Source organism: Lytechinus variegatus, chromosome 16, assembly GCF_018143015.1.
Source record: "Lytechinus variegatus isolate NC3 chromosome 16, Lvar_3.0, whole genome shotgun sequence".
In the NCBI taxonomy this organism is placed as follows: domain Eukaryota; kingdom Metazoa; phylum Echinodermata; class Echinoidea; order Temnopleuroida; family Toxopneustidae; genus Lytechinus; species Lytechinus variegatus.
Window position 1 is genome coordinate 20,515,365 of NC_054755.1, and position 24,871 is coordinate 20,540,235.

The 24,871-nt window shown below is 37.5% G+C and overlaps 1 protein-coding gene across 4 annotated transcripts; it reads left to right on the forward strand.

Annotated features, from left to right (window-relative positions):
• The first annotated feature begins 117 nt into the window (after window positions 1-117).
• LOC121429562 (ankyrin repeat and MYND domain-containing protein 1-like) lies at window positions 118-24,039 on the forward strand. Of its 4 annotated transcripts, none has more exons than XM_041626640.1 (18): window positions 118-221; window positions 940-1,285; window positions 2,901-3,047; window positions 3,404-3,950; window positions 5,626-5,795; window positions 6,223-6,693; window positions 7,006-7,223; window positions 7,792-7,963; window positions 8,319-8,453; window positions 9,152-9,304; window positions 9,780-9,887; window positions 11,567-11,698; window positions 13,066-13,173; window positions 15,198-15,363; window positions 18,159-18,375; window positions 20,041-20,139; window positions 22,510-22,664; window positions 23,129-24,039. In XM_041626640.1, exons 2-18 carry the CDS (start codon window positions 986-988, stop codon window positions 23,599-23,601), a joined length of 3,771 nt encoding a protein of 1,256 aa, XP_041482574.1. In that variant the 5' UTR covers window positions 118-221; window positions 940-985; the 3' UTR covers window positions 23,602-24,039. The 4 variants fall into 4 exon arrangements, with proteins under 4 accessions (XP_041482574.1, XP_041482576.1, XP_041482577.1 ...); XM_041626642.1 differs by having other exon boundaries at window positions 7,009-7,223; XM_041626641.1 differs by having other exon boundaries at window positions 165-259.
• Window positions 24,040-24,871: the final 832 nt, after the last annotated feature.

The following is a 24,871-nucleotide window of genomic DNA, read 5'->3' on the forward strand; positions in this document are numbered from 1 at the left end:
ACCATTATTATTGTTACACTAATATTAAAAGAATTACTGTAAAATTTCACCTTTTTACCATTTAATTGGAGGAAAATGGAGTTTTATATAACATAAATGTAAACAGATACCCTGCCGTCAGTTTTAGAATCGTTTCTAAATTATCAAGTCGTCGAAAGCCAGGAATTAGACTAGTCTTGTTGTTGGGGTCAGAAGATTAAAAAAACCCTGTAAATAAATGAGTAAGTGAATTTATTCAGACGATAATAAATTGTTGACGGTAAGCCTAGGATTCCCTCTTGCAATGATTATGTATAAATTGTATGTAAAATCGAGTGTAAGCTTTCATATGAATGGCTCGCGCAACCGTGACAGAGCTGTGTAGGTCTACGAACGTTTAGCGGTTGTTGGATATCAGCTAGTCCGGCATTGTCGGCGTGGATTGTGTTCACGCTCCGCTGTGTGCGTTGTCAGTTAGCAACGGGGTACGCCAGCCCAAGTTGACTCAAGCCAAGGCAGAGATGCCAAGTTCAAAGACCAGCTATGCGTGAGATTCTCTGTGAATCTAAGTGAGATCACAGACATTTTGTACAATGTAACGGTAACGGTATATACTCTTCACTAAAATACTGTACCAACCGCGAACTGGGATTTAAATGTGTAGTACCTCGTACATGCAGTTGCAATTGAAATTTAGCTGATAAGCGGGCCTTAAAATAAAGTTTTATTACCAGGTGCAGATTTTATCACAATGTCTCTTTTACAGAATGCGAAATGTTTTTACCAAATGCATTGCTCGAATGGGAATATTCGCCATTTATGTTGCACAATACATTGGAAGTTAACTAGGCTTTAGTATATATAAAACACAAAGGTCAAAGCCACTCCAAAACAACCAATTTTGTCCATTTTGCACAGCTTTGCTCACTGGAAAATTTATCAAACTCTTTTTCTTTACAGGATATAAATCATATAGTTCATGGATACAACTAACCCCTAAGCAAGAATGCCGTCCAAGTTGGAGTTCTATGCCTTCCCGCGGCTGAAATCAGCCAAGAAGGAAGTAGACAGCAATCACATGGACTACAAGAGCGGCGCCACGTTCTCCGGTCAGCTAGACGGGCGCAAACGCATGGGGTATGGTGTCTTTGTGTGGCCGAACGGAGACCGGTATAAAGGAGAGTACGTGGATAACGATAGGCATGGTAAAGGCGAGCAGGTTTGGTCCGACGGAGCAAAGTTCACTGGGGAATTTGTGAGGGACACAAGGCACGGAGAAGGAGAGCACATTTGGCAAGATGGAGAGGTATTAAAGCTGATTGTATTGTACGAATGAAGTTTTCAAATTTGTTTATTTTCATTGACAAGTTCACCTGCTTATGCCTATATCAAAACCAACTTTTCGCCCGTGAGAACTTCCCCTTTGATATTGATGATTAAAATTATGATTTGAGGCCTTCAAGCTCTCAGCTTAAGATGGAGGTCTCCCACATTCCAAAATGTATTATGTAAATATTTCTTTTTTCTGCTATTTGTTTTAATAAAAAAAAGAAATTTATCAGGTATAAATATATTTCAAGTAGATTGTTAGAATGTATGATGGGACCTAAAGCTACGCACTTTGTTTACAAGCGATGTAAAATATGCCAATTTTCATATTTGAACAAATCATCTTTTACTAATTTGTGACAAATATTCTAAAGATCCTTAACCAAAAAGAAAATATCACAAAACTCACTAATACGAAAATCCTGTCGTGTTTTCCGAACACCTCTTGAATTTGCCGCCTGATGTAGAAGGGGTCCTAAAGCTATATGCACTCGATTTATCATGCAAAAAAATAGTATTTCCTGTGCCTCAATTTTTAGAATTTGCTCAAATTATGATAGGATGATATGAAATTAAATCGAATGTAACTCCAAAATTCCAAAAAATTGTGGGTTTTCTCTGCATTTAGAGATTTACTGCAGCCCATGTAGAAAAAATTGAAAAGGAATCGTTCGTCACACTGCAGTCACAGTTCCACACACAGAGTGGGCATTTGCCATTAAAAACTGCATGTGGGATGAGTGGTGCGTAGCTTTAGGACCCCGACCATACATGTATGTTATTCATGATTTCATTTGCTTATTGTTATGCTGAGAAATAACAATGATTACACAGTTACACTTGTATATAAATTTGATATTGGAATGTGGAAATGATCAATGGCAGTATTATATGTGTATAACAACACATTACAATGCATTTTTTTTTGGAGGGGGGCAATTATTCAGTTATTCTCCATTTTTTTTCTTCCATATTTTATCAATATTGAGCCATTCTCTCAAAACATAAACAAAACTGATTTGTGTTACTTTTCTCACAGGTTGAGAACAATCTGTGACCAACTTTAAAATAAAAGAATTATGGGACAGTTGGATTGTTTCCATGTCATTTGCTTCAGCAACAATTGCTCCGATGGAAATTCTGCATGTTAAGCCAAACCTAAAACCTAACTAAATAAACCCTAATCCTTATCTTCACATTTTTCTGAACCAAAAATTCTTTATGACAATCCTAACTCTAACTCTATACCCTCTGAGATAGTGAGACTGGAGCAAATTTCGGAGGAGCACATAACGTGTCACTGTTGGAAAAGCCCTCTAAAACAGAAATAAGGAGGGAAAGCCTACATTAACATTCCAATCTGTCTCTACTTGTTTATCAGCACTACCATAATCATGGTCTGATAGCTAAATCAAGAAATTCCCTTCCCAACAAGCACCCCCTCCGAAAAAAAGCTACCGGTAAGTGTGGTGTACTGGATGTAGAGAACTAGATAACATTTAGAAGAAAATTTTGAAATGTTTCAGTAGGTTTGCATCTTTTTAAATTTGAAATATCTCACATCAAATCTTTCCATTCCTTTGCCTGTAAAGAGTTTCAAGGGATCGTACTTTAAAGACCATCGCCATGGACAGGGGACATACACATGGCCCGATAAGTCATGCTTTGTCGGTACTTTCTACAAGAACAAGAAGGAAGGCTATGGTATCTTCAAATTCAGCAATGGCAATGAATTTCAGGTAAGTGATATTGAGTAACTTCTACCATTTTCTCACAGGTAAAGTTTTCCTTGTTCTGCATGTAATGGACATAACAAATCTTTGTCGCTTTGCCAATGAGAGAATCTACATGCACTTATGTACGCAGTATATTAATCTCAATAATCAAGTGCTCATAATTGTCTCATTATTCATTCAGTCTTCCTCAAACTTTCATTGATCTGTTTCTTTGATTTTTCTCTGTTATATAAACTCAACTGTTTTTAAGGGTTTCATTCTCTTTTAGCCATTGTGCACTTTTCAAGCATAATTATGTAATGTAAATTGCTGATTCTTAATTTTCTTTGTTGATTTCTCATTTGTAACATTATTCCTAGGGTTTGTACATCAGTGACGAGAGGGAAGGGCCGGGCCTTTTTTCTTACCCCGATGGAACACATGACATTGGACTATGGCGAAAAGAACGACTCGTTAAACTCTGCAGCCCTATAGAGGGTGCCTTTACAATGGCCGAGCACACTGACTTTGAATATAACCCAGCAGAACACGTCTTGAACCTTAAGGTCACTGATCCCCGGAACCCAACTCTAAACAGCACTCTCAACGTCACTTCCAACGATTCAAATTCAAATGGACAAACGGAGGAGTCATTGCAAGCCATGATGGAGAAACTCTCGAGTGTTAATTTCCAGACGACCTTTGACATCTTTCAGTCGAGCACGGGAGAGAGTGTAGATTTGAAAACGCTTACGTATGACAGGGAAGAGTATGATGAGGCGTTCTTCGGTGACGATTGCAAGGAGTCAGAGAGTAACCTGACGGCTCTTAATAACACACCTTCCTTGATTGAGATGCAACTGCATGTGCTGAAGCATAGGAACAGAGAGAACATTGTCACGTTTCCAGTTGATGCTCTTATTCATGGTAAGTCAGTTTGTTCTTAAGTTTTGTTTATGCAATCTCATAGTGTAGAACAAGCATGCTAAAAGGGGAAGACTGGACCTTTTCGGGATTTTTTGAAACTCAATTGCCCTCATGGGGAAGGGCGTCCACCAGCGTTTGGCAAGTAAATCTTCGCACATTGGCACACGGCTGTATACAGTGCGTATCAAAAAAAAGTTTACACTTTGAAAAAGCCATGGGAATTAACAAATATACAACATGTGGGTATTTTTTTCACATATAATTATGGGTTTGGGTCTCATCTATCCAATGAAAATAAAAATTTTGACAGAATGTTACACTTGAGTGAGCACTGTCCATTTTTGTAGAGCTCGCAGGAATATGTTTGCGCAGAAATGCTTGTTTTCACGTTGTGTCAAGGGGAAAGGGCGAAATCAAACTTACCGTGCGAAGCATTTCTCATAAATTTCCCTAGCACTTTTAGCCAATTGACACAAAACGGATACATTCAAGCATTTTGTAACAATTTTGCAGCCCAAATTTGAAATTTCAACGCTTAGTAAGCACAACCTTTACCATTTTTGTGCCAGCTGGATCTGAGGACATAACTGAATCTGAACAAAAGTTTATATCAGACATCTCCAGCATTTTTCACTAAGTTTTTATCATTTAAAGTTGGTTTAAATTTCATTTTTCATTTTAATACTTGTTTCTCCACACTTTTCCCAAGCTTGGCAATGATTAACAAAATGAAAATCAAGCCTAAGCCATATCATGTAAATCACAGCTCAGTGTAAAGCAAATATCGTCATGATGGACTCGGTGTGTGGGGGAGTGGGGTGGGGCGCAATGCATTCTTTGAAGTGTTTGGGCAAGGAAACAAGTTTAAAAAGGTAAAATATATCTTCAAATCAATTTTACTAACTAATTTCCACGTGTTCTTCATGATTAGGGTCTACTTTTATTCGCATAACTATTTCAAAGTTCTGCGCAAATCGTTTTTCACCAACTTTTCAAAAGTAAGTGGTGCTCACTCAAGCGGAAATATTTTTCGACAGTTATATCGTCACTTGCTTAAATGGATCTGTACCAATGCTAAAATGTGGAAAAATCGTCAGGATAATACAAATATATAATTTTACAGGATTTTTTCTAAGTGTAAACTTTTTTTTGATACGCACCGTGTGTGAGGAAAATGACAAGGGGTTTGGGGGAAAGCAAAAGGGCGCTGCTTGGGGATAATCCCACCTCCCCTTTCTCAGAAATCTCTAAGACATATTCATCTCTGATTTTGATAGGTGTATTGCACCTGCAAACCTCAATAGTACTTACTATGATTCAGTACATACACCAGAAGGTTGTCCGGACTCCGAATTGAAGACGAATAAGAATGAATTGCTAGTCTTTCTCACAAAATCTCATTAGTGAATCCCTTATCTTGTTAGGTGACCGTGGTATCTTCACGAAGAAAAGTTGATGGGGATGATGGTGATGAAGATGATGATGATGATGGTGATGATGGTGATGATGATGATGATGATGATGATGATGAAGAAGATGATGATGATGATGATGATGATGATGATGATTATGATGATGATGATGATGAAGATGATGATGATGATGATGATGATGATGATGATGATGATGATGATGATGATTATAATGATGACAAGTGAATCCTTTACCTTGTTAGGTGACCGAGGTATCTTCACTAAGAAGGGTCCTATCGAAGAGATGTCCGAGGAACTTATTGAAGCGGCAGCTAAAGGAGACTATGATACTGTCCATTCTCTGCTATCTAAGGGCGCTGTCAATGTCAATGTGGCTGATAGGAATGGCCATGTCAGTCTCATTGGAGCTTCTGTAAGTTAACTTTATAAATTTCTTTACCATTAGTTAACTGGAGGGGGGTCAATTTGATCTACCCCCCCCCCCCCCCCCGGGAAATCACAGTTGAAACTGTGAAATGGAAATTAAATTTGAACAAATATTCATTTGTATAATTCATGAATATGATTTTTTTCATAACAAAAGCAGTATGATATTCTATATTTCATGTAAAGTTCATGTGTATACATGTGTACATGTACAAATGAAACATAATTCTAAATGGGATTCATGTATCCTTTAAGTGCTAATGATGCATAATGTATAACATATTTGTATAGTGCACATATCCCCATTGTTAGATGCTCGAGGCACTCCTATATTACCCTGGCCAAGCCAATCTACCGACTCCTGTGCTCACATCATTTTGAAGGAATACTTCTACGTGTATAATTACTTTCAGGTTCATATGCACAGAGATGTTATCAACTGTCTCCTTGACAACGGGGCCGATGTCAACAAACTGAACGATGAAGGCCTCTCCGCTCTAGCCGCTTGCCACGTCCTCTTCTACCCGATCTCCTCCTTCAAGTACAACATCGCGGAACGCTACCTTCCCGTCCCTCCAGGCGAGGAGCGCATCCAGGTGAAGATCCACATGGAAAGCCCTGATGAACCTGGTGTCCAGGACACTGCTCCGAAAGCCGGGCAGAAGCCTCAAGAAGCAAGATCAGAGTCGGGATCGGTGCATAACGGAGGCAAGGTAGATGGGAACAACGCTGATCAGGATTTCTTTGACATCGAGAGCCCCGAGAAAGAAGTCGGGGACGAACTGGAAGAGGGAGATGGATTCATTCCAGAGTGGGACCCTGACAAGGAGTCGGTGGAAGAGCGGCGCAGCCTCAAGAAAGCTGGCAGTCTTCTCAGTCAAAAGGTACATGTATGTGCTTGGAATAGTCCGTAAAGAGGTGTTTAGAGATGTTGTGGCTCGGTGGATAAGTCTCCAGAATCTCAGGGTCCTGGGTTCAAATCCCACCATGGCCTCTGTGTACTTGCCAATATCCACCTAGATGTATTAAAACTGTTTGAAAATCAAAAATTCATCACCAAAGACTGCTCTTTAAATTTGATTAAATAACATTGCAAGTACCGGTAGGTGTGTGATGCCATGCCTAAAATGTTGCATATTCTACTATTATCATTACCGGTTATTCAAATTCCAAACTTTGCTTCTTTTTTTTTATAGCAGCTTGGTTCCCTCCATGGATCATCATCAATCATCACCTCGATCAATGACTTTGAGACGGACCAAAGTCTGAAAGGTTTTGGTGTGAAGGTAACAGAGGACATGATCGAGAGGAGCGCTACCTCGATGAGCAAGAATCCTAGGATAGTCAGCCGAGGTATCTCGAGGGAGGAGGAGTATTTAGATGATGCAAGGAAGAGAGCTATTGATATAGCAGAGTGAGTAACTTCATACAGTCAAATCCAATCCTAAAGTGTACATCATAGGCCAGAATGTGTATATGCATTCTCATGAAATTTGGCTCACACAACGCAGTTCAATGAAAATAATTCAGGCTTGCTTGAAATTATATTTGTTTCATTACCCCATGCACTTCCTGGTGTAGCTAGCACCACAGGAAACAACATGTGGGACCACACAATCGATGGATGGGCATTTTTCAGTAATTTTTCTGATCTTCAGTTTCTCATTTCTCTGTAATTATACATTTTCCTGAAAAAATTTGTTTGGAATGGAACATATCATTTATTAATAAGTTTTATAATATTGTGCAAGTTTTGTTCATTCCTGTGAACATTTTATTTTCCATTGTTACCAGTACTAGGATTTATCTTTAAAAAGGCTAACATGTTTTTGTTTTGTTTTTGTCTCATCTGCATAGCAGAGTGAGACTATAGGCGCCGCTTTTCCCACGGCGGCGGCGTCAATACCAAATCTTAACTGAAGGTCAAGTTTTTGAAATGACAGCATAACTTAGAATTTTTTGCCCGCCCTTTTTTGTTCTAGACATTCCAAGATGGAGGCTACAATCCGGTTACTATTGAAGCGAGGTGCCGATCCCAATGCCTCATCGGTCCCTATGCCCGTTCTCTTCTTTGCCATCAAGGCGGCAGATGTCGATGCAGTCTCTATTCTACTGCAAAAGAAGGCATCTACAGAAGCCAGGCTTTCCCCTGAGGTATGTCTGTCTGTCCACATTTTTCAAAGACTGCTCCAGAAATAGTCTTGCGTAGCAGGTTAACTCTTGACGGACAAGGTTACTTGTCCCCATAATATCATTGGTATAGATCTGGATCATTTGCATAAACCTAACTGTGAAATCGTAAAATCTAAGCTGAAAACCTACCACCCTGAAAATTACTAACACAGATAAGTACATGTGGGACAGTGTATTTTTGTTTGTGTTTTCGTCCTTGCTTCACCATCATTATAATGATTGTCTAACCTTCTTCTCTCTTACAGAAAGAAGGACTTACATTTCTTCACATAACATTATAATGATTGCATAGCAATTTTGTTTTTCCTCTGAACAGAAGGAAGGCCTGACCCCTCTACACATAGCCAGTGCAATCCGAGGCATAGAAGGCGTTGAAATCACCAAGCTCCTACTCGGATCTGGAGCTAAACCCAACACAAGAGCTCTGGATAAAGATCTTCATGAATATCCTGTAAGTCAAACTCAAATTTTGAAAGAAAGATTGCAGTACAGCCTATGAAAAGTAATTAAGCTGGGGCAAGAAGACGTTGTATTTAAGACAAAGTTAGAATTTTGGAGATTGGCTTTAACACTTTATCCAATCAGATATTCCTCTCTATGACATGATATTGGGGCTTGATATGTATTATTACTCCACCCTCTTTAGGTGGTGCAGGAGGCATAATGTTTGTGGGTTGTCTATTCGTCAATCCCAAATTTGTTCTTGCGATATTTATCGTTTGACGGATGGATTTAATTCTTGGATCATGTATGCATATGGGAGTGTCAATGACCAATTGTAGTTTTGGGGGTTATCTTGGTCAAAGATTTTAATTCACAGAGGTCATTATACACCTTGATTCATTTTTATACCCAAGCCAAATGAAGTTTGATGGGGTATAAAGGAATCAGTGTACGGTCGGGTGGGTGGTCCGTTGGAAATCTTGCGGTTCGAACTACTTCCTCAGTTTTTGTCCAATTCTCATGAAATTTGGAAAACATAGGTCTTGGGTGAAGATGTAATAGACACATTTTTCCCATGTTTTGTTATGTTGCCGTGGTAACATAGTATTGCAAAAAAATGAGGTTTAAAATCTTGTGGCTCGAACTACTTCCTCAGTTTTTAACCTATTCTCATGAAATTTTGGTCACATGTTGGTCTTTTTTCAGGAGGATCTGAGCCCATTGGATCCAGGTGTAAAGTTAAAGCCTGGTCTTGATGATAGTGTCTTTGCCTATCTCCTAGAGCTTGAGGAAGCCGGTGATCACCAGGGTGGTCGTACTCCTCTTCATATTGCCTGCGATAGGGATGATGATTACGAGGTAAATGATATCAGAGGCCCCCAAGAAGAGACCAAATAAAAATATAAATAAGTTTGGAAAAGTATGTGAAGTAGATTGTGAGATATTTTTTCACTAAATTCTATTCTTCAGTTGTCTCACTCTATTCCTATTCATTTAATTGTACTATCAATTTATCAAGATTGAATTAAGTTAATTTATGGAGAAAACATTCAGAAATTTGTGAAAAGGAAGAAAGTAAATGTTTACATGAATGAATGGTGGAATGAAGAGAATGAATGAATGAGTGAGTGAGTGAATGAATGAAAGAACAAATGGAAGGATGGACGGATGGATGAATTAATTGATAAATAGTTAAATAAAGGAATCAAGTAATAAATAAAATAATTAATTGAATGATTGATAATAAATTCTTGTTCTTAGAATTACCTAGGTATAGATCTTGACTGTGTGCAGTTGAAAATCTATCTAGTCTATCTATTTTTCTCTCTCTCAGCTTGCTCGTCAAGTGGTTCATCTTCTTCTAGAGCATGGCGCCAACCCCAATGTGTTATGCAAAGGACAATCGCCTCTTTCATTGGCTATTGCTAGTGGCAATGATCTGGTAAGACTTTTTTTCACAATTCTCTTATTGGGTATAGGCCATGTCAATCTTTCACTTACGGGTGATTGCCTGTGAGCATGTTCAAAAAAATTTTGTGTGCAAATCAGGGCCCAGTCTTACAAATAGTTACGATTGCTCCGATCGATCGCAACTGTGGATAGCCAACAACGTCAAGGAAGTATAATGTATGTTTGTTCAAAATATTTTCTAGCTTTGATGTATATTCATGCATTAGTTGTTTTCTTAAAAATTCACTGTGCTTCTCTTTGGTTACAAAGGACATTGTGCAAATTTCCCTGGTGGATTTCCCTATAGAGTTATGATTGATTGGATCAATCGTAGCTCTTTGTTAGACGGGCCCCTGATTTGCATGCGCTTCTGCGGGCAACTGTGTGTGAGATACTGTCAATGCGGGTAGCAAGTATAGTTACCTGCGGGTCAAACGCAAGGCTTGCAAGGAATGATGTGAGAGGGACTTACATGTACATATCGCAGGGAACAAATTAGTGAGGAGCTGGAGGGCGATTTTGCCCTCGATATGCTCAACAGAGATTTTAAAGAAAACTGAATCCCCCATTCATTGCAATGTTAAAAACTTATCCAGTATTTAGGCAGTAAAAATTATAAAAAGTACCCCCTAAAAATAGAAAAAAAAATTGCCTCTCATACGGTAACCACACTGTATTACATCTGGAAAGATTTCGAGGGGGCTATATGTAAGTGCCCTGTCACATTTTTATGGTGCCTTGGTAGATGTATATTTGATCGCTGTGGAGCGTTGTGGCCCGGTGGATAAGTCTTCTGACTTTGAAACAGAGGGTCGTGGGTTCGAATTCCAGCCATGGCGTAATTTCCTTCAGCAAGAAATTTATCCACATTGTGATGCACTCAACCCAGGTGAGGTGAATGGGTACCCGGCAGGATTAATTCCTTGAATGCATGAGCGCTGAGAGGCAGCTCGAGCTAAAGCCGGGGTAATAATAATAATAACAACGCGCCTCGGAATAGAATATTTCTAGATAGATGGCGCTATACAAATGCCTATTATTATTATTATTATTACATGATTTTCTAAATATAATGTCAGAATTAAGCCCTCAATAAAAAAAAACAGCATACACATACAATATAGAAAAAAAGGAGTATTATCTACACTATGTAAGCCTTCCAGATTTCTCGAAGGTTTGGAAATATTTCAGGACTTTTTTATGTGACATGATTATTATGTATTGAGGACTTTCTATTAGAAAAAGAAATTGAAAATAGAAAATCAGCAAATTTGTTACAGTCTGATAAAATTGGGAGCGGTTTAATGACGAATGAGATGTTTATGAGAGAGTTCTAGACAAGGTTAATGTCAACTATCTAGAACCCTTTTCTATAGATATGCTGTAAAGCGCTATATAAAAACTAGCTATTATTAACATGTTCCTCATTTACCTCAACTGATTTTTTTTTGGACAAAAGCAAATATGCTGATTTTGCTGGGTTTTTTTTTGCTGGTTGCATTCTTTTAGAAAATATTGATGCACAGGTGCCCAAATGTTTTTTTTTTCCAAAACTCATTAATTAGATTTCAGAACAGTTTTGTAACTGAAGTGGCTACCCTAAGTAAAATATCACATTATTATTAGTATTGTTGTTATTAAAAAGGATTTATTGATTGTCTCTCTTTTTAGGCGATTGATGAGTTGCTAAGCTGTAAAGCCAATACCAGTCTACCACTGGGTCAGAGTATAGGAAGTGCTTTGTGTGTAGCTGCTAACACACAGTTTGAATATAGAAGAACCCCTCAGCAGAGAATAGCATTGGTATGTATGGAACACCCCTTTTTCGTAATGGACTATTCCATTAGGCAAGCCCGATGGCATGCCATTGGGTGATTACAAGTCCGGTGTTGGCGTTGGTGTTGAAATTTGGATTGCTTCCCCTAGCTCCAAAACTTATTTAGAGTTTGTAACACTGATCCAGATCACATTATTGACTCTCAACAACTAGTGAGTGACTTTTATTTCATTTTACATTTGGTGTTAAAATTGACCTAACACCAACACCAAAAAGTCAACACTGTACTTGAAATCACCCATTGACATTGGTTTTATAAAGATTATTTATTGGAATGATTCTACACACGTTTGTTTCATGATAAACAAAGGTAATTGGAATCATTTCATCTTTGTTTTCAGCATGCAAGGATTTCAAACATTATCGATGTGGGGCATCATAGATTAGTTGATCCACCATACAGTGAGAGTCAGAAAAAAAACTTTTCACTTCGAAGTTCATTGAAAAACAAAATGCATTGAATTTTACCATATTTACGGCAGCTCTTGTACCATTCTGACTTCACTGGCATCTGGGTCTCGTAACACAAAGGTTAGTGATTGATCGTGCACTTGATTTTCACGATTGATTGTACATTGGAGTCAATGGAATCAATAGTAAAAAAATGTTCTACGATCATTATTAAGTTTTGTGTTACAGTCCCCTGGATTCACTCATTAGGTTCGTGCCTTAGGTGGAAATCAAATTGTACATCACACCTAAAATATCTCCTTTTTTATTCATGGTTAAACTTATACCACGTAAAAGTGGTATCAAATCATTCTGGAGAAGTTACTGATGTGGGGGGGGGGGTGGGAGGTGTCAAAACTTGGTCTGAAAAAGCCAAGTTACTACAGTGTTACATACTTGCCAACCAGTACATTTTTGGCGTACTTGTTACATTTTGCAACCAAAGTACGGCAGTACGTTTTTTCTTTTAAAAGTACTTTTTGTACAAAATCGAAATTTATTAAGAAAAATCATCTCTATATGTCTCTATTTCATAAAATTTACTCAAATATGGTTATTGGATCAATGTAATTTCAGGTAACTTTTTTTATTTTCAATCATTTTGTTAAAACCAGAATGAGATATACACAAGTCATGTTAATTCAATTTTTTTTTCATCTGCAAGAGCAGCGCTCATTTTAGCTTGCATGCAGCTTGAGCGCCGCGATGAGCGAGTGCGCCACGCATTTTATTGTGAAATACACGGGGGGGAAATACAAATTGTTTTATCACAGAATACAATTTTTCATTCCCAGAAGATGGCAGGTCTGGGGGAGGTGTCAAAACTTGGTCTGAAAAAGCCAAGTTACTATAATGTTGTTTGTTTGTTTGTATTATTTTTCAGATTGACAAACTAGTCGGGGCTGGAGCAAATATCTTAGCCCCCATTGCTGTAGGACCTAAACGTCAGATGGGTACGGCTGTCGACTACGCATACTGGATGTTTAATCAGGTTAGTATAGGTGGTTTCAGACCGCCTCGAAGTTCGTCAGTTCCAGGTATTTTCTTATCGGGAAATTTACCCTGATCGGTAAAATACCAGGTAATATTGTCAATGTGAAAGCAAATTACGTGTAATATCCCTGATAGAAAATACCCATTAAATAGTAGGTACTTGTCAAAATTACGAGAACATTCGCAGGGATTTTTCCAAGGATGCAGATATTATGGCAGTGTGAAAGCAACTTACAGGAACTTTAAGTCCAGCGTGTAGTTGGGCGTTGGCGCCTTGGGTGGCTGCTGAGCTAGTGATTTTGAATCTCGTGCCTTGCCTGCTTATCAGACCATACTGCGCATGCTCGTAGCATCAGAAACTTATTCCGAGGGGTATGTTTCGGGGCGGTGTGAACGCAGGAGTAATTAATTGGTTTATTTTAGCCTAAAAAAGTTCTTGTAATTTAATGGGGATTCTTATGATCGAGGTGGTTTGAAACCACCTCAAGTAGTAGATTTAACACTTTGATTCTCTGAGATCTAGCACTTATATATATCTCAACAGGATTTAACACTTATCTCTATGGGATTTAGCACTTATCTCTGTAGGATTTAGCACTTATCTCTATAGGATTTAGCACTTATCTCTATAGGATTTAACACTTATCTCTTTAGGATTTAGCACTTATCTCTATAGGATTTAACACATTATCTCTATAGGATTTAGCACTTATCTCTTTTGGATGTAACACATATCTGTATAAGATTTATCACTTTTCTCCATGGAATTAGTCACTTATCTCTATACAAAAGTTTTGCTCGATTCTGTGAACATCGTAGTTTCTATTACCAGTCCCAGGGTTTATTTTTAAAATGGCTCTCCATACGCTCAACAACATACGCTGGAAAAAGCACACTGGTAGATGTTTCATAAAGCAGTTCATAAGTTATAAGCAACTTTACGAATGACTGGTGATCCTTTTCTGCAGTAAATGATACACACCTTATTATAATTGATATTCATTTAGCTGTTAAGAAAGGATCACCAGTCATTCTTAAAGTCACACATAACTTTAGAACAGTTTTATGAAACACCCACAAGGGGCCTGTTGCATAGCACTTTTGCTATTAGAAAAAAACTGTGGCAAATAAACAAAAGCTCTGGCATACCAAAATATGCCATTTACAATAACACATTGAAAAACTCTGGCAAAAAAGTTGCCAGAGGTTTTATTCTAAGCAACAGGCACAAGGTATGACATTTCCTTACCATAGACGGATTAACCCTGGGGGAGTGGGGCTGATTCAGCCCCCGAACATTTTTTGCGATAAATCCGCTGCGCAAATTTTTTTTGACCGCGTCGCTCGATGACTTTTTACTATCAAGTCTCGTGCAACTTATGAGACCAAAATTGCAACCCCCGGGTACGCAGATCCGAAATGACGCAACATTTTTTAAGTGCATGCAGACCCCAAATTGCTCAAAAACGTGAATTTGTGTACAAATCAAATGCAAATAGTCTCTTTAGCCAAAGTTTATAAATGTATCATTATTTTCTCCTTTTACTGATTAAAATCAATTAATTTCATCATGTTCGTGGTCAAAATAAGTACCCGACAATATCCATTTAAAAAACAATAAAAAACAAAGAAATACATTAGAAATTTAGAAAACAATTTAATACATAAGAAAATAAATGTGATGTTGAAATTTTGCTAAAGCACATTTGATAAGATTCCTATAAAGAGTCTTTTACCAAAATTTTGCATGTTAGGGACATTATTTAATTAGATCAATTTTTTTATTTTATGCATAAATTAGCATAATTTATTAGCATTGAGATCTTTCACAGAATTTGATCTTACGGGTTTGTAGATTATGCCATGGGTAACGCACATGCCAATTTTTGCCTCGATCGTGCGATCGATGGCCAACATCATATGGGGGTGCTGAATTGCCCCCCCCCCAGTCTTCTTAGGCATCAAAAAAGCCCAGTCTATTTAAGGTTAAGATGTTATGTCATTGCTCATTTGCCTTTTTAGGATCGACGGATTGCCCACATGCCCTACCACGCCTTGACCCATGCAGAGCGTGATACCTATAACGCTCGCAGGAAGCTGCTAAGTCACCTGGGTGAGATCCTACGAGAGGCCGCTGTGAAACGAGAGAGGGAACGCTTAGAACAGGAGGAATGCAATGGCATGAGAAGTGAGTTGAATTCTCTTTCAAGTTCAAGCTTTTATTTCTCATGTGTCAAAAAGAACAATTAAAACAAATTTCTTTTAATAATAGAAGAATAATGTACACAACGATTGAGGCAAATTGGTTTATGTAATAAATCTTAGATACGTTCTCAAAATCTATAGTTTGATTATACATGAAATGGAAAATCTTTAGAAATGAGGCATTAAAAAGTTTAGTACCCCTATCTAATTATATTTACAGTTGGCAATGGGGCTAGGCTTATCTCTGATATCTTGATAACGATAATGTTAATTATGAATCGCATGGAAGTTCTACTTGGCTTTGCATTTCAAAAATTTCAGGGCACTTTTCACTTTGCATTTTCTAAAATGCTTTTGATGCACAAAAACAACCTAGTAGCCTGATTGATAATACCAGGTAAAATAAGAAGTATTGAATATTTGGTCTAAGAAAAGTTCAGTTACAATAGGGTAAACCATGGTTTGAGGGTAATTTTACCAGGCAAAATATATACAGTTCAGGCCAAAACTTTACATACACTTTATATGGATTTCAGTGAAATTTGTTCGCTTGCCAAATATTGTAAAATTTACTATATCTTCAGAAATGCTACCACAACAAATTTGGTATCAAATGAAAGAGTGTATTAAGGTCTTTCATGATTGAAATGCCGTTAGGATCAAAGTATATTTCAGGTAGAATTTTCTTTGAAGGAACAAAAGTAATATTTGTGCCAAATCTTCAGAAATAAAGCTATTGTTAATTATATTTGCGAACATCATTTCATAGAAATATATAAATGTCAAATCTATGATTTATATTACATTTTCTATCATAAAATGTCACCACTGAAGAAAAAAGTGTCATCTGAAATGTTTGTGTTGAGAGGTAACTAGCAGAAATATAAAATGTTTTATCAAGTTTTTGTTTTTAAGTTGTCTAAAATATGAAGATTTGGGGGGAATACATGACACCTAAATAATTTTCAGCTCCTACTGACAAAGCAATGTGGTGTAATTGCATGGCATACTCATTAGATACAGTAGATTTTATTATGTTTGGCAAGTATCAGGTTTTCTTTGAATTTCCTGGGTGTATGTAAACTTCTGGCCTCAACTTAATATTTTTTTTATTTACGGGGGCTACTTTTCACAACCTTCAGTAGAGAAAGCTTAAAGGTCAAGTCCACCTCAGAAAAATGTTGATTTTAATCAATAGAGAAAAATCAGACAAGCACAATGCTGAAAATTTCATCAAAATCGGATGTAAAATAAGAAAGTTATGACATTTCAAAGTTTCGCTTATTTTCAACAAAATAGTTATATGAACGAGCCAGTTACATCCAAATGAGAGAGTCGATGATGTCACTCACTATTTCTTTCGTTTTTTATTGTTTGAATAATACAATATTTCAATTTTTACGAATTTGACAATTAGGACCTCCTTGCCTGAAGCACAAAATGTTAAAATAATGGAATTCCACGTGTTTAGAGAGGAATGAAACTTCATTTTACAAGACAATGACGAGAAAATCAAAATATTTCATATTTCATATAATAAAATACAAAAGAAATAGTGAGTGAGTGATGTCATCAACTCTCTCATTTGGATGTAACTGGCTCGTTCATATAACTATTTTGTTGAAAATAAGCGAAACTTTAAAATGCCATAACTTTCTTATTTTACATCCGATTTTGATGAAATTTTCAGTGTTATGCTTGTTGAATTTTTCTCTTTTTATTCAAATCAAGTTTTTGTTGGGGTGGACTTGTCCTTTCAACGTTGCAGTGAATGGGGCATTTTCAGGGCTCTTTTGAGGGTGAGATTACCCAGACCCCTACGCATGTTTCCCTGGTTATTATATTATGCCTTTGACAGAGCTGCCAAGTAGTACGATTTTTCCGTATTTCATACGGAAATCAATTTGAAATACGGCAGTACGCTTTTTCATGATAAAATACGGAAAAAACAAATTAGAGAAGCAAAGGTATTGTTCGCCCTACTATAGCATCTGGGAGCTTTCGGGCGGAGATGAAAAAATGGCAGCCGTGCGTTGCTGCCCTCTACGTTCAATGAGTTATGCTTTCATCAAGGCTTTCCGATTAGAATTTTCGATATCCTGGCGAATCAATGCGGGTGACAAGTTCCGAGCGCACGCACGTAGCTAGTTTACAAGCGCAAAGCAGCGGCTCAAATCGCGATATTTTGCGACTGGTAAATACGTCTGTAAGGATGATGACGTCATCCAAGATGGCAACCTACGTTGACCGACGGAAGGATCGAAGATGACAATGTTTCGATCATAATTTGAAACGAATTAGCAGTAACTGCGGTCTAAGGTACGATATTTCTGAATTTCATACATTTTTCCGTAAATATGGATGCAATTTCTTTTTCATAATGTGACATTTTATGATTTTATGTGCAAAAAAAGATCGGAAAAAAATCAGATTTCCGTCGAATGTTCGATCTAACGTTACTGCTAATACGTTGTCTGTACGTACGGGCCTCCAAATTCTTCAGTCTATGCATTGGTGAGTGAGCCAACGCAGTTCAGCGGAACAACCAAAATCTAGAGTGAAGCTTTCGGTCTCGTGTGCGACGGTGTGGGGCGCAAAATAATGTAAGAAGTGATCGAACTTTGCCATTATGCATGCATATTTATCTCATGGTAAAAATACGGATTTTTTTGTCAAAATACTGATTTTTGGGGATAAGAATACTGAAAATGCAAAATACAACTTGGCAGCTCTGCATTGATCCATTGAAGCTGTGATCCTCTTAATCTTATCCTATAGGTGTAAGCCCAAGTCACGGCTTCCTTTACACCGGTGCCGGAGCAATGGCTTCGGACGGCAGCGTGGGCAGGAGCAAGAGCCCCTCCAGGATCTCCTCCAAGGGCGGCGAGGGAGGGGGACCCGATGGCAACAAACAGGTGGCCTTTGAGGCGACCACCAAGGACAGCAGCGGTATGGTCCAGCCTCTCGTGGATCGAGACGAAGAGATGACAGTCAGGTACGAAGAGATTTTGTCGAGGAGGGTTCAGACTCCTCTGGGTCCTGTCTTACAAAAGGGGTGTTGCAAGAAAATATTTGCGATCAATTGCAAATATTCTGTTGCAAATTTACAACTGATTGATCAATAATAGCTGTAGCAAATCTGATTAAACTTCCTGTTTCAAGGTGCAGATTAGCAATCAATCACTAATTTGCAATTAGTTGCATGACATATGATTGATTTAGGGACCAAAAATTGACTTGCAATTGATTGCAAGTTTCTTGCAACACCCCAAAAGTTTTACATTTGATCCGATCAACCTCAACTATATGGAAGTCCCATCAATGACATGATTTTTTCTTCAGGAAATTTGCACAATGTCCTTTGTAAACAAAGAGAGGTACACTAAATTTACAATAAAAAAAGATGAATGTACGAATACACATCATATCTGGAAAATGTTTTGAACAAACATGAATTTTAGATGTTGACGTTGCTGGCTTCCATAGTTTTGGTTGATTGTATTTAATCGCAACTCTTTGCAAGGTGGGGCTCTTTCATTAAGCTATTCTTGAGTCATGTACAACTAGGGGAGCGTTTCATCAACATTTCTGTCCGACAATTTGTCAGATCTGACAACCTTCCTTGATTTTGATTGGCTAAGTATCTATCTTCCTATGGTACTTGGCAGATAAAACAGGACTTGCCGGATAAAAAAACGTCCGACAAGTCCTTTCATGAAACGTTCCCCTGGGGGTTTGACATTTCAGTGGCCTGTTTCATAAAACTTGTTACACTAACAAATTTGCAGTAACAGTTAAAATCTTATTGGTTGATAGTAAAATTGTTATTAGAAACTGTTCTTTCATTATTATAACAAGTCTATATGAAATGGGAAGCTGATTTCACTCATTTCTGTCTTTCATTTTCAGCTTTTTTTGTACTTTGGTGGCTGTAATTGATACTTTTTTATTTCATTGCCTATTCTTGTGTTAATTGTGGATCAAAATCTTAAAAAGCAATGCCTTGAACCTCAAGCAAGAATGCAATGTCTTATGTACATATTTGTTTGCCAAATTTCGATGCAAGATGAAGTCAAGTGCAGTGATTATGTTGTGATGTTCAAATTATTCTCTTGTTATCTATTTTCATTGCAATATTCTTAATGTTACTGGTATACATGCCTTTTGTCTTATGAGGGAAAAGGCATGTCATACTGACATTTGCAGTTTTTTTCTGAGGAAGTGTTGAATTGATTTGGTAATTGGAAATGCTTCAACATGATTCATTTATTTGTTTGTCTATTTACTTCGTAAATGTAATGCTTTAATTCTGTTTGGTGTTAAGATGTTACATATACTTGTATATATCCTACATCTATTGCATAAAAACAAGAAAAATGCTTAAAGCAATTATAAAGGAGCTTATTTATGTAAAAAACAGTAATTTTGTCAAAAAATTATATCTGTAAATTATCTGTCATGTACGACTGTATTCTCCTTTCTTAATTTTCTTTTCCTTTATTTTCCTTCTTAATACCCATTTAAAGAAGAGCCGTTGCAACTTAATAATTGTTGATAGTGCAGGAAACTTAACTTCTCTCTTTGTTTTTTCTGCATTTTATTTGACCTTTGACCCTTTTTGCATGCATTTACCCATAATCCTTTGGGTGTTGATGTATAGTGGTGGTGGGAAGGTATTAATGACGGTGGATTTGTCGCAAGGTGGAGACCAGCCCAGGACCCAGCGACTTGTCAAGCAGGCCACCAGATCTCACATCAGGTTGGCCCTGGAGATAATCTTAGTCTATACTATTAACTTTTGTAACATTCATTAGACCTGGTCCAGGAGATAATCTTAGTCTATACTACTAACTTTTGTGACATTCATTAGACCTGGTCCAGGAGATAATCTTAGTCTATACTACGAACACTTGTGATGTACATTAGACCTGGTCCAGGAGATAATCTTAGTCTTTATTACTAACAATTGTGACATACATTAGACCTGGTCCGGGACATAATCTTAGTCTATATTACTAACAATTGTGACATACATTGGACCTGGTCCAGGAGATAATCTTAGTCTATATTACTAACAATTGTGACATACATTGGACCTGAGCGGTGTTTCATAAAGCTGTTCGTAAGTTAAGAGCAACTTTAAGAACGTCTGGTGATCCTTTCTTGTGGTAAATGATATGTTCATTGGTGATTACTTAGCGCGTAAGAAAGGTTCACCAGTCGCTCATAACTTACAAACAGCTTTATGAAACAGTCCCCTTGTCCAGGAGATAATCTTAGTCTATATTACTAACACTTGTGACATACATACATTAGACCTCGCCCAGGAGACACATTTTTGTCCATTTGTAGGTATTGTCTCATGTAGTTCCAACTGTTTGTTAACCCACGTGTGTGCTTGAAATATTTATTGATGTATACGTGTATTGTATTTAACTATAGTTATGCTTTTGCAACTTACTCTCCCACAGAATTTTTTTATCACCTTTTCAACTGATATTATTAACGTACCCTCCATTGTCACGTTTGTCTCTACTTTTTTGTTTGTTTAATTTATTACTGCTTTGAAAATAATACCAATTATCAAATATGTGACCAGGCACTTCAAAACCAGCAATAGGTCACCAAAATTGAATTTTGAGATTTTCTTTGAGCTTTAAGATTATATAACTTGAAATATAAATGAAGTCAGTGAACGATTGTACATTTATACATTTTATTTCTGTGTTATGTACATAATGTTTAATTTCACATCAATTGATTAATTTGTGTTTGTACATTGTTCCTTGCACAAAGACTATTTTGTAAACAGATTTTGGCACAAATATTCACTGCTAAATGATGTGCGCCATATAGACTTAAACAACAACATATTTTGTGAATTAACTAACCTTTCATGAATTTGAATAATGAATTTAAAAAATCAATGTTTTTTATATAATCATGGTATTTTATCATCCGGTTGCTGTGTCATAAACTTAATGGCCCGTATTCTGATAGCAGGTTGAACTTAAACTCAGGTTTGAAGTTGGGGTTTCAGTATGGAAAGCCAAAAGTATCAAAATTTTATTAACTTGTATGTTTCTTATGTTTACTGTGCTCTTACCTGTTTCATCGATGGTGAAGACAATCATCTATTTATACTTCCTAGACAATAGTGAATAATTTGAGAGCCAAATGAGCTGAAGTTTGATATCTCTACTGTTAGTGATTTATGTAACAATTGGCTATCCATGCTTAAACCACAAGTTTAAACCTGGGTTTAAGTTAAACCTGCTATCAGAATACAGGCCAATGACTCTATGACTTGCTATTCTCTCCGTAACCAAACTTACTCAATATCAGTAGCTTATAACAGTGCAAAATTTATAACACGTTTGCTCCCAATAACATTTCATTTTTTCATGGGTTCATTATATCAATCTTACTCCAATACCTGTCATAACATGTGCAGTGTGATTTTACCCTGTTTCACAAAACCTGTTATGCCGTAGAGTAACTCATTCTTTCTTCTTAAGGATAGAATGAATCTGCTAATCTCTCCTCAAATTGTCGATATTTATGTAGAATCTACATCTATCCTATTTCATTGTTTTAAAGAAAAATTCAAATAATGATATCACACAAGTAACCATGACTAAAATTTGCCAAATTCAATAGGGGTTTAATTAATTTGTTTTCAGATTAGGGAGTGAAAGTTGAGCTTCACTTTCAATGTTTTTCAGGAACAACACAATGAACTGCACTGAGAATTTTGTCTTTCTTATCACATCCCACATACATATACGATTGCTTGCAATCAGGATAAATTCAAGAACACTGATCTATGACATGTATATAATATATGCGAAAGGGCGGGGTTGGAGAATGGTTTGAAAGTATGGTGTTGTGCTGAAAGTATGGGGGCAGGGGAGCTGGCCATGCAAGCAATCACAAAAAGATGGTCGATTTTACATTCCAGTACATGCTTATTGAAAAAGTGCCCTACCCCTCCCTTCCACCCACTACGTTCCGTGGCCCCTGAACAAAAATTTGACATATTCATAGAAATTGAGTTAACCTGCAGTGATAATACTGTTCATGCTATTGTATTGAATATTCATGTATTGGTATGACCATTGCTTAACAGGAAACCACTGTTCCGTTACTGCTACGAATGTGGACGGTCGATAGGCGTACGTCTGTCTGCGTGTACACGATGCAAGGAGGTCTACTACTGTAGCAAGGCGTGTAAGATCAAAGCGTGGAATGCAAGACACAAAGAAGAATGCCTGAGAATAGGAGGTAAGAGTTCAAACTCACCCTGGTAGGTAGTTTTAATGAAACTGGAAAAATAATAAACGTTTTGGTGAAAAACTCGTTTAAATCCATCAAAATATTAATAGAATTTGTGTATTTTTTCAAAATTTTGGTTTTGTGACATCACATGTCAGCAGCTTATTAATTGGATGTATGATTATAAATTGTATTCATGATGTATTTTTTCTTTGAGTTGAAATAAATGAAATGAAATGCAATTGTCTCAAAACTGTAACATCAAGAGTGAATTATTATCATTAGCAAAATGAATATATTAAAGGTGATATTGCTTTCATGTTCTTCAGAAATTTTTCCTTTGATGTGGAACTAAATTAAGAGAGTAATAGATTGACCTGTATAGGTAATACTTCTGAAAGCAATAGCTATTTCAAATGAATTGCTTTATTCCAGAGAGTTGTAGACAGTTTTGCTTGAATTTTTCTTTGCAGGTCGCAGTCGGAGTCCAAGTCCAACAACCCACACTGGTGTACCTGGCTTGCACAATTCCACCAATAATTCAAATCAGTCGCTCGCACAAGGCCAGGCACAATCTAATGCTAAAGGACTAGGGGGAGGTGGAGGATCCCTTGCAAAAGGTCAAATGAAAGGTCATGGGTCGAATGTGAAAGGTCAGACAGGGTCAAATACAAGGGGTCAGGAGGGGTCGAATGCCAGAGGTCCGCCGGGTAAGACTGGAGGTGTGGACACCAAAGGGAAGGTTGCGGGTAAGGGGCCCGCTGGGGTGGCTGGGACGAGAGGTCAAGTCGCTGATAAAGGGCCAAAGGGCAAAGGTCAAGTAGGGGGTGGAGATAATCGGATGGTGGGTCAGACCAGTGGTCAGTTTGGTGGAGGGAGTGTTGGAAGGGAAGCGGTCAGCCATGCCATGAAGTCGGAATGCACAGAGAACTATAGCTATAATTGAGTGCGCCATGTTGGTTTATGTGCCACGTCTCTGTAGCCATGGACCTACCTAGAAATGGACACTCCTCCCTTATTTGATGACTTCATTGAACAAGCGACTGTCATTGTCATCTGAACAACATTTTCTTCATGAATGTCTGCTCTGATTCTTAATTGGGCCATGGGTTGAAAGAATCGCTCCATGGTTAGACATTGATATTGCACAAAAGTGTATGCGCATCAGGTAATTATTCAGGAAAGTAAAAAAAAACACAGGTGCAATGTCACTGTGTCCAAGCCCCGTGGTGTAGCGGTTGTGACTCTTGTCTTGTAATCAGAGGGTCGTGTGTTTGGATCCACCGTGGCCTAGCGTCCTTTGGCAAGGTGTTATTGTGGTTTGTTTAGCAAGTGAGTGCCTAACAGGCTGTTTGAAATGCTATGAATCCAGTGACTGGGTAATTATAATTGTGAAGCGCTTTGAGCAGTCGTAGATTGATAAAACGCTATAAAAATGCCCATTCCAATGAGATCATCCCTTTGAATGGCTTAGTGGAGTTTGGAGATAGAGAGCTGCTGTTTTAACGGGACATCTAGAGATAGTTTAAAGAGAAATGCCAGTAGTTGCAGTAAACACTGATTTCATGATAAAAGTCTGTAAAACCAGGCTTAATTGTCAGTATATCATCGAGAATCTAGATCTGTTACACTTACTTAAAGTGAACTTTGTGAAATCTTGAAATCTACGCTGAAAAATGTTCACACTGAAGATCACCAACACAGATAATCGCACGTGGGACAGTGTATTATTATTATTGCTTTGAATGTTGGCCCGACGCTTGACCCGAATCCTGTGCTTATTTGCTGATTTCTCAGCAATTACACAATTTCTTCAAGAATCCTTTTGCACATATTTTTTAATTATACAAACAGACACTTTGGTGGTAATTTCATTGGATTCTGTACGAACTCATTTTGATATCGTTACCACAACTGGTACTTACTTTTAAAACAGTTATTTTTTAAGAAAATTTCAAAGATTTGTTTTCTTGACAATATGGTGTGTTTGCCTTTGTTTACAAAGGACATTTTGAAAATTTCATGTAGAAAAAATGTGACACTGATGGATTTCCATAGAGTAACGATTGATTGGATCAATCGTAACTCTTTGTGAGATGGGGCCCAGGACCGCAGCTGATGATACTCAATGCGGCTGGAGCGTGTCGCATTGTAAAGGTCTCTAGAATAGTGATGTGATATGATCAAGATGAGATTAGTGATATTAATTTAAAAAA

What these genes read in the sequence shown, in the direction of transcription:
- LOC121429562 (XM_041626640.1), top strand. Translation starts at nt 986, where the DNA reads ATGCCGTCCAAGTTGGAGTTCTATGCCTTCCCGCGGCTGAAATCAGCC. An exon ending in AAGCCAGGCTTTCCCCTGAG is followed by an intron (nt 7,964 to 8,318) that starts GTATGTCTGTCT and finishes TCCTCTGAACAG; the next exon opens with AAGGAAGGCCTGACCCCTCT. An exon ending in CATACTGGATGTTTAATCAG is followed by an intron (nt 13,174 to 15,197) that starts GTTAGTATAGGT and finishes TTGCCTTTTTAG; the next exon opens with GATCGACGGATTGCCCACAT.